The sequence below is a fragment of the Argentina anserina genome, chromosome 7 (genome assembly GCF_933775445.1).
Source record: "Argentina anserina chromosome 7, drPotAnse1.1, whole genome shotgun sequence".
NCBI lineage: Eukaryota > Viridiplantae > Streptophyta > Magnoliopsida > Rosales > Rosaceae > Argentina > Argentina anserina.
In genome coordinates this window covers 6,533,086-6,543,200 of record NC_065878.1, presented here as the reverse complement: position 1 = coordinate 6,543,200, position 10,115 = coordinate 6,533,086, and the positions used below count along the sequence as shown (strand labels likewise).

Sequence of the window (10,115 nt, the reverse complement as noted above, 5' to 3'; positions counted from 1 at the left end):
ATTATTGTTTTCCATGATCCTTTTTGACTGAATATTGATCATGATCCAAAAGTTTTGCCGCTTTGATTTGGTGATGAAACAAAAGGCAAATACTCTTGCCCTCTGCGGTCCAAGTGCTTTTTTACTGTAGCAAATTTAGACACATGAAAGATAGTATTTTTCTTATTAGAATATATCAAACACAAGAATTTTGTTGATCACTATTTGTTGACGTTTCTTGATTGACTGAGAGAAGAATGAGGATAGTGGGATTTCATCTGGGAAGGGTACTGTCTCAAATCTTTTCAAGGCCCATGACATTCCTGTTGTTGACGACGATCTTGTGGCTCGTGTAAGTGATTACCGAAATTGAAGCATATTAACTCTGACAACTATGAAGAATCACTTCTCTTTAGACTGAGTATCATTAATTTCAGGAGCTATTGAAGAAGGGAACTGGTGCATGGGAAAGGTTGTTTCTGCATTTCAGCAGGGTATTTTGCAACATGACAGAGAAGTTGATAGGCCTAAACTAGGGAAAATTGTATTCTCTGTCGTAAACTTTTGAACCGGTATTTACTTTCTTGTGGACCACTCAATTTTACTTTATGATTTCACTTAAGAGTTTCTTTGTAACACAAAGTTGTAAACAATAGCATTGTCTGTAAACTACTTTTAATTTAATCTGGTGATGCATTGTCAACATGTGATCTACTGATTAATTGCCGAATATTGGCTGTTTTAATTTTGGTTAATAATAATAAGAGGATTTTGTACTGTTGAATCACTTTTCAAATAGATGTACTAAGCTTAGGAGGCCAGGGAAGAATTCTTCCCTTATGGTGGTGAATTATAATTATTATACTCAATCTTTTCCAATACTCATCCAAGTTTTGAGTTGTGTAAAAAGGGGAAATAAGTAAACTCCCTAGTTCTAGACATTGTTTAGGCTCTGTCAGAAATTGGTTGCTTCATGAGAGATTATGCCTAACATATGCCTTATAACAAAACTTACATACCCTATTAAATTTTTTGTTTATGTTATATGCTTTTGTAGATTACTGGCTCCTTATATTTTATCCGGAATATTTTGGGAAATTGAAGTCATGGTTGAAGGGATCAAAGGTTATTGTTCTTGATATCCCTTTATTGTTCGAGACCAAGATGGATAGATGGACCAGGCACATTATTGTTGTTTGGGTCGATCCTGAAACACAGCTTCAGACTCATGTTGGGAGACAGAACAAGTGAGGATGATGCTTGTAACCGCATGAATGCTCAAGTATCACTCGACTTAAAGAGGTCGAAGGCAGACATATTGATTGATAACACTGGATCGCATGAGAATTTGAAAGAGAATTTCAGAAGTGTGCTATTTGAGGTCACAAAGCCCTTGTCATGGACTGAACTTTGTCTCTCCCGCCAAGGTGCTTCATCTGCTCTTCTCACCATTATTGTAAGTGTTCTACTTTTTAGGAATTTTTTTAATAATGATACTAAATATTAACAACCGTGGAGTTGTAGTTGTGGAGATGTTGATAGAGATCTCCCTATATTGAGAATACAGGTGTGTTTTTAGCCAAAATTAAGAATGTTTATATGCATTTACAATCTGAAATCAATCACAGAAGATAATCAGTTTGTTAAGTTTCTAGGTGATCATTTTGCTCCTACACATCTTGCATGTAAACTAGCAAGAGATTCAAGTCCTCTGTTTGAAACAATTACTGTGTATGACTGAGATGCGTTCTTATATGTCATTGTGCACACAAACGCAAATTGGAATCTAGAATTATGCTATTTATATTTAGGTTTTTATACAACAATAGTGGCTAAGAAGCACATTCTTCTATGATAATGGGGGGCAAAAAAAACACCACCAATCCAATGAACTTTGTGCTTGGCTTCTTGATAGTGTAGCAGAAACTTTCTTACATTCCCCAGTATTGTGAAAGTTTAGCGGGATTAGTGGAGTAGAGTTTCATTCAGCTCCTCCTAGACCCTAGTTTCTATTAGATGACGAAGAAACCAGAAGCATTCCAAGTGAGAAAAACTAAAGATTTTTGAGGATAGTGTGTTGGCTTCTTCTTTTCAAATTCTACAGTTCAGGCATTTCTTGTTTAATTTGCAACTCTCTCTCAACCGTGAGGATAGTATATTTGGTTATTTTGGTAGTTGCAACTTACCTCTTGGAGTTGTAATATCATGTTGATTTGGAGATTTCTTTCATGTCGTCAGTCACTCAGTCGGGACAAGTGCTCATTGTTTTTCGAAACCGCGTATTAAATGCCTAGGCTATCTAGACATTCCTTGAAAGCTTTGACGTGCAGGTTTGTGACAATCATTTATTCAATATGGAGTCATTGGAATTGAAGCATAAGCTTGTTAGTTTGTGACAATCATATAATCAATCTGGAGTCATTGGAATTGAAGCATAAGCTTGTTAATTAGCGTGGAGCTGTTGCAAATTTCATGATTACATAATACAAGTTAATTAGCTTAACTTGTATGGATCTGCACTCTTAACTCAATATTTGGTTCTGGAATCTGGAGAAAGTTACAAGACACGTACGGAAGCGTTGATGCAGCAAAGTAATGAAAAGATACATTATTTGAAGTTCATTCACAGTACATCTTTATCACTACAGTAATCTGCAATAGTAGCTAATCTGAAATTTTGAAAGCTAGAAGAAGTGACGTGACTGGTAGCAGCTAGGTAGCTGATCATCAGTTCATCACCTACCAGAAAGAGTACATGTCAGCTCCACATTTGAACATACTGGAACCAAGTTGTTTACAGGCGTCTGTTGCGGGCATTCAGGCATCTGTTGCGGGCACAGAAAAGGCTTTGGCGGCATTTCGATGTCTTGAACATCACCTGCAAGCATCTGCACGACTCTTTTCATTGAAGGTCGATCATTTGGTTTCATTTGGATGCACCACAAGGCGGTTATAATCATTTTTTTGATTAATTCTTGCTCCTCTGCTGTAGCATCGCCAATCTCCAAGTCTTTCCCATCATTGTATTGATCATGAACCCATGAGTGAAAGTAAATCTGGCTGGGTTGATCAGCATATGCATTTAGATTTTTTCTTCTGCTTGCCATTTCCATCAACAACATTCCAAAACTATAAACATCAGCTTTGTATGAAACACGACCAATGTTCTTATAGAACAACTCCGGAGCCATGTATCCCACGGTGCCTCTTGCTGCCATTGTAGAGATGATACTGTTATTGGCCGGGTATAGTTTTGCCAGCCCAAAGTCAGAGATCTTTGGGATAAAATTCTCATCAAGTAGAATATTGTGAGGCTTGATATCAAAATGTAGAATTTGCATTTCACAACCTTGATGCAAATATTCAATACCCTGAGCCACTCCAACTGCTATCTCATACATTTTCTTGTAACTTATGGATTCTTGTTTGGAGTAAATATATTTATCAAGAGACCCATTTGGCATGAAATCATATACTAAAGCACGCTTTGAACCCTCCACGCAGTAGCCAACAAGCTGCACCACATTAACATGATGAATCCTTCCAATAGTACCTACTTCACTCATGAAATCTTCCCCATTGGCATTAGACTTGCCTAACAACTTAATGGCTCCAAAGTGACCGCTCCTTAATTTGCATTTAAATACGGACCCAAAACCCCCTGCCCCCAACATATCTTTGAATCCATTAGACATTTTCTTAATGTTGGAGTAGGAGTACCTTATAGGCATGAAATTTTCAGTTTGCAGAAAATCTTCTATAGTGCCGTAGGTTGACCAATGCCTTCTTCTCCACTTATATATAACTAGTGCAATCACAAATGGAGCTCCAAATATAAATTTTACCGCCACAACACCAGGAACGGCAATAATCTCGTAAAATAGATAAACTGCCAAAAAAAATTAAAGGAGTGGGGTTTAGTTTGCACCAAAAATAATCCTACATATTGTCTACATGCCATTACTTAGGTTCTTTTTGCCTTGTAATATTGTATATGCCATATAACTGATATGACACAAGACAGACAACCATGTATGGATTTCTTTTCCATAAATTAGGCCCACACAAATTAGTGGAGATAAAGTGTGGTGAGTTCACTGTAAGTATATTGGGAGAAATGACAGTATTTACCTTCGAACGCCGCCCAACCAAGTCGAAAGAAACCTGGAGTTTAATTAGAGTTCATGACAAAGAAAGTAGAAAATTATTAGCAGGGTTAATTACTCGTAAAATCAAGTCGGATGATTGTTCAAAACGAGAAATCACGGCGTACTCAGACAATAATTACCTCGTATGCTGCGGGGATAACATCCGTGCATGTAACTCCACTGACTACCGTTGCACCGGTAAAAGCCGTCCAGCTCAAAGCCGTACAACATTTGATCGTGTATGTCTTGATATGAAACGTTTTGGTCATCTCCGTCCGTCAAAGTGGTAGGAACAATCGAATCTATACTGCACCCATTCTCCAGATCACCCAGAGTCATAGAGGGATCACCCAGAGTCATAGAGCTTTGAATGGCATAACCGTAGAATTCGGATTTAATACAGGGAGCAGTGTTCACATACCGAGGATCATTCACTGGATTTGCACATTTCAACAGAGTTACTACTGAATTTGATTCATATGACAACCGCCATTTAGCCTGATCATATAAATCACAGGGGGACAAAGGAAATCGAGGAAGGGAAGAGCAGTTGCTCTTCTCAAGGCCAGGATCTACCACTCGGATTGTCCTCCTAGTGTAGTTGATTTCCTTCACGTGGTACTCGAGTGAAAATAGGGGCATCGTTGTGATGTTTTTGTTACATTTCAAAGTCAACCCCGGGACGCCACAGTGCTCCGGATCATCCTGTAGCCGAAAAGGGGGGCTGATGTTGGGGATGTCGCCGCAGGAAGAAGGGACACAGTCATCCTCATGTGATAAGCCAACAAACAAAGAGGCTATAATTGAAACCCACCACCCACAGAGGGAGAGGCTCCCGCTTATTCCCATGGAGAAGGATTTACGCAGTCGAATTTCAGAGTAACAAAGTCTATGTATAATTATATACAAAACGTGTCTACGGTGTGTTACTTCTTCGGTGTGCCATAGAGAGCAATAGATGACAAGTACCTTGAAATTTCCATAATTTCCTTCAAATAAAGTGGGCGAGGGGCTATGAAAATTAGACTTTCAACAGAGTTGAGAAGAGGAACATCACTAGCTGCACTTATTGCAAATTGTGAAATTGACATGTCAAATAATTAAGGAACATCGCTGCACTTATTACTAGTTGTAGATAGTATGCGATTTATTTAGATTATATATTCTAATATACCAACAAAATTCCAAACTATCCGTAATCGTTGCTCTATTGAAGGAACTTGCATTAAACCAAATAATAGGATGACAAAAGCAAATTTGCCAACCACAATTCTTATGCCTACTCTTTTAAACTCATCACATGTATTTTTTTAAATTCATATTTAGATAATAATTTAGCAATTAGACACATGACATGAGTTTAAAAGGGTGAACACATGAATGGTGATCGGTAAATTTGTTTCTATATAATGACCTAGAGTGTTTCTGAATAAATTGCTCTCATGAAAAATTCACAGTACTGGCCTTGTTATTTTCCATTTTGGTTGTTTATTCTGTTCTTCACTGAAAGAAAAAAGACGAATATTTTACAACTAAGATGGCCGAGAAAACGTTAACAAAATTATTTGTTCCGTGTAACCAAAACAAAAAAACAATTGTTCCGGTAAGATGCCTGGCCCAGGCCCAGGCCCATAACTTTAGGTTTCAAGCACTCGCGACTTTGTGTCTTCAAAATAGGATTACCAGTTCTTGACTAAGGATTAATTATGTTCCTTGGCAGTTCTGTTGCTTCAAACATTTCAACAACAGTAGCCGAGAACTAAATCACATTGGAATTTTGCTAAATTCTATTCAAGGAGAGAGAGAGAGAGAGAGAGAGAGAGAGAGAGACAGAGACAGAGAGAGAGAGAGAGAGAGAGAGACAGAGACAGAGACAGAGACAGAGTTTTTGGTCAAGAAGAGATATGCTATACACTTCAGTTCTCGACCTCAAGTCCTCAGTCGTCGCCTTCTTCTTCTTCCGTCGCACCCACCGGAATATTAAAAGGTGGGATCTCTATTTCATTTTCTGGTACTTGAAGCGATTAAGTCGTTTTTGAGGCCACTCGCTTAGCCACATATGCTAAATTACACTGAAGCTGCTAGTGTCTTTCGTGTGGGAATTTCGATATTAATGGTGTATATGATTACCCTTTGATCTGATGAAGGTTATCTAATGTGATAAATAGATTAAGTTCGCATTCAGATTATCAGGATTACCAACTCTGGGTTAATGTTTTGTTTTGTTTTGGTTTTTAGTTTGATTTAATCTGTGATTTCTTAGTTGTTTTACGGTGAATAAGTTGTACAGAAACGTTCAATTGATAAGTAGACTCTCTGCTGCATTCGTAGCCTTCCTATTTAGATACATTAAATAACAACAGAAAGGGAAGAAGCATGATATGATTATTTGTTGGCACACTTAGTTTGATTAAAATAGGTAGTTTAGTGCTTGCATTGTGTATTGGCACGGGGCGATTTCAAAGCCAAATAATCTTTGGCAAAACAAGATCAAAAATGCTTTCAATTGAAGGGGGCAAGGGAAATTAGTAGAATATTTCTCAATGATTTCAATATACGGTAGGTTATATTTTTACTATTTTTCTGTGAGAGACTGTTAAACTGGGATACTTATTAAATGGACAGGGCACTTAAGTCTTAGACAGCCTTGTCTCTGAGCTTTGTCCTCATTTTTCGCACTTGCTTGAAAAGGAAGCGCAAGAGCTCGAAGAACAGACCCTTCTTGCCAAGTATTCTGAGCTTCTCAGCTCGGGAGCTCTAGCCAAGCTGAAAACCCATGAGAAAACATTCATGCCCATAGCAGAGCATGTGAACTAGCAAGAGCATGTAAACTACCATTTTGCTCCTACACATCTTGTATGATAATAATTTTTTTTTGGGGGGGGGGGGGGGCGCCAAAAAAAACACCACCAATCCAATGAACTGTGTGTTTCCCCAGTATCGTGAAAGTTTAGCAGGAATAGTGGAGTAGAGTTACATTCAGCTCCTCCTAGACCCTAGTTTCCATTAGATGACGAAGAAACCAGAAGCATTCAAAGTGAGAAAAACTAAAGATTTTTGAGGTTAGTGTTTTGGCTTCTTTTTTTCAAATTCTACAGTTCCGGCATTTCTTGTTTAATTTGCAACTCTCTCTCAATCGTCAGGATAGTATATTTGGTTATTTTGATAGTTACAAGTTTCAATTCTGTTTTCCCATGCATTGAGGGATTGCTACTTACCTCTTGGAGTTGTGATATTTGATTTGGAGATTTCTTTCATGTCATCAGTCACTCAGTCGGGACAGCTCATTATATCATGTTGACTCCAAATGTTGAGAGATTCTTTTTTTGGTTGTCGTCAGTCGGGACAAGTGCTCATTGTTTTTCGACACCGAGTATTAAGTGCCTAGTGTCACATACCTAGCCTTTCGGCTGCCACATTTGGTCCAAGCGGCGCTCCATCCCTATAGAGCTAGCTTTAACGGGGCAATGCATTGGTTTCGTCCTACCTTGGGCTCATTAGGGAATTGGCTCCAGACCCTTACCAGTGTGTAGGGCGGCCTACTCCATTCTTCGATGTTAAGTCCCCGACTAGTAACAAACTCCCCAGATTTAATCGGGTTGGCCTGCCTGAACCCTTACGAAATAGGCAACTATATATCTCCCACACTTATGATCTTGGAGCAATCTCACATATTCATAAAGCTCATATAACCAGTGACGCGTATGATAGACACTCCAAAAAACAGGACGTGCCACTAGTCTATCTAGACATTCCTACAAAGCTTTGACCTGCAGGTTTGTGACAATTATATATTCAGTCTGGAGTCATTGGAATTGAAGCATAAGCTTGTTAATTAGGGTGGGGCTGTTGCAAATTCCATGATTGCATACCACAATTATCACTAGCTTAACTTGTATGGATCTGCACTCTAAACTCAATAATTAGTTCTGGAATCTGGAGAAAGTCACAAGACACGTACAGAAGCAATGATGCAGCAAGGTAATGGAAAGATACATTATTTGAATCGTATTCACGGTACATCTTTATCACTAAAGTAATCTGCGATGGTAGCTAATCAGAAATTTTAAAAGCTAGAAGTGACGTGACTGGTAGCAACTAGGTAGCTGATCATCAGTTCATCACCTACCAGAAAGAGTACATGTCAGCTCCACATTTGAACATACTGGAACCAAGTTGTTTACAGGCGCCTGTTGCGGGCATCCAGGCGTCTGTTGCGGGCACAAAAAAAGGCTTGGTGGCATTTTGAGGTCTTGAACATCTCCTGCAAGCATCTGCACGACTCTTTTCATTGAAGGCCGATCATTTGGTTTCATTTGGATACACCACAAGGCGGTTACAATCATTTTCTTAATTAATTCCTGCTCCTCTGCTGTAGCATCGCCAATCTCTCCCATCATGAACCCATGAGGGTAGGCAAATCTGGTTGGGGTGATCAACATATGCATTTAGATTTTTTCTTCTGCTTGCCATTTCCATCAACCACATTCTGAAACTATAGACATCAGCTTTGTATGAAATACGACTAATGTTCTTATAAAACAACTCTGGAGCAATGTATCTCATGGTACCTCTTGCTGCCATTGTAAAGATTATGCTGTTATTCCCCGGGTATAGTTTTACCAATCCGAAGTGGGATATTTTCGGGATAAAATTCTTATCAAGTAGAATATTATGAGCTTGATATCAAAATGTAGAATTTGCATTTCGCAACCTTGATACAAATAATCAATACCCTGAGCTACCCCAAATTTTAGACAGAGACAAATTGAGTGACAGATGAAGGGACGAAGTGAGCTTCGAAACCCCAATTTTAGTGAGTGAGAACAGATAGACGAATATGATTTTGGGTGTTTGAGGATGAATTTGGCCCCGACGTGAGTTTTTTATAATCAGCTTCAGTTGACATCCCAGAGTGGAACATGAACAATATATTGAAATTAAAAGGAAAATTTACAAGAAAATTAAACGAAATGAATGAAAATGGCAAAAGAACAAACGACATAGTGCCATTTGTATATCCACCATACCAAACATGTGAAAGAAAAGTTTTGCAACAAGTTTATGTCAAATTCGTAGAAGAACAACACGACTAAAGTTTTCACAAGGCAAAGGATCAAACCAAAACGTCCACAAGATAAGTACTTTTTACATTTATGCGAAGTTACAATTTTACAAACACAATATGGAAGGTGATGCTTGTGTCACCGGCCCAAAATATAACAAACAAACAACCCAAAATAGAAACAACAAATGTGGTGACAAATATTCTAAAACAATCTTGGATGAAAACTTTACTCGAAAACACTGATACAAAACATGAGAATGAGATGCATGAAGGCGAACACGAACGCAAACTCTCAAACGAGGCTCCTAGTTCCAGAAATAATAATTAAACATGCAAATGAACTAAGGTAGGGTGAGCATCGTCATCGCTTGCCTAGTAGGATCAGGCAGCCCATGAGGGTTGAAAAAGCAGGTAGGGATATAAAACATATTTTTATAAAATATTGAGGGTAAGTTTCTGGCCAGAGAAAAATCATATTTAAATTAATTATGCAAGTTTAGGAAATAATCATGCTAAAACATTTTCGGCGCGCCAAAATAGGGTAAGGCAAATTCAACTACAAGTAATGTTCGACCGATCCTAGAGACTAAATAGTTAAGGCCAACTACACGTCTATTATAATAACAGAGTAACGAGAGTGTCCATTCTAATGGAATGCCCTCAATAATATAGAAAAGAATGAATCCAAAATAAATAGGGTATTGCCCCTCCGGAGGTTCATGGTCATCGACACCGTAAGATTACCTAGAATGCTAGGGTCCTTCACTCTCAGGTCAACACGCGATGATTCACTACTTACCGTATCTCGAAATCGTGTCTAGTGTCAGGTTTTCACAACATTTAATGCATTATAAAACATTCAACCGAGAACTAGACTATGCAATTTATAATTGGTCAAATACAACATAAGAGGGTTAACT

General features: G+C 38.3%; 2 protein-coding genes, 1 long non-coding RNA gene and 1 pseudogene across 7 annotated transcripts in view; 2 read left to right on the top strand and 2 right to left on the bottom strand.

Moving 5' to 3' along the window:
• LOC126802143 (rust resistance kinase Lr10-like) overlaps nucleotides 1-4,979 on the bottom strand; it is a 222,949-nt gene extending 217,970 nt beyond the window's left edge. The window contains exons 1-4 of one of the 2 annotated variants that reach the window (XM_050529704.1): nucleotides 4,549-4,979; nucleotides 4,268-4,434; nucleotides 4,111-4,143; nucleotides 2,495-3,868 (exon numbers count right to left, since the gene is read on the bottom strand). In XM_050529704.1, the coding sequence (XP_050385661.1) occupies nucleotides 2,715-3,868; nucleotides 4,111-4,143; nucleotides 4,268-4,434; nucleotides 4,549-4,976 (1,782 nt within the window). In that variant the 5' untranslated portion in view covers nucleotides 4,977-4,979 and the 3' untranslated portion in view covers nucleotides 2,495-2,714. Of the gene's footprint in view, nucleotides 1-2,494; nucleotides 3,869-4,110; nucleotides 4,144-4,267 lie in introns of those variants that run through there. The other variant, XM_050529703.1, reaches the window with a different exon arrangement.
• The window catches only part of LOC126802151 (uncharacterized), a 334,978-nt gene that overhangs the window by 224,003 nt on the left and 100,860 nt on the right, over nucleotides 1-10,115 (top strand). The gene's annotated exons all lie outside the window — the stretch shown is intronic.
• On the top strand, nucleotides 1,069-7,528 carry LOC126802159 (uncharacterized). The gene is made up of 3 exons (XR_007672910.1): nucleotides 1,069-1,406; nucleotides 7,085-7,189; nucleotides 7,394-7,528. It is a non-coding gene; the product is annotated as an uncharacterized LOC126802159 (long non-coding RNA).
• LOC126802155 (rust resistance kinase Lr10-like) lies at nucleotides 7,843-10,115 on the bottom strand (annotated as a pseudogene).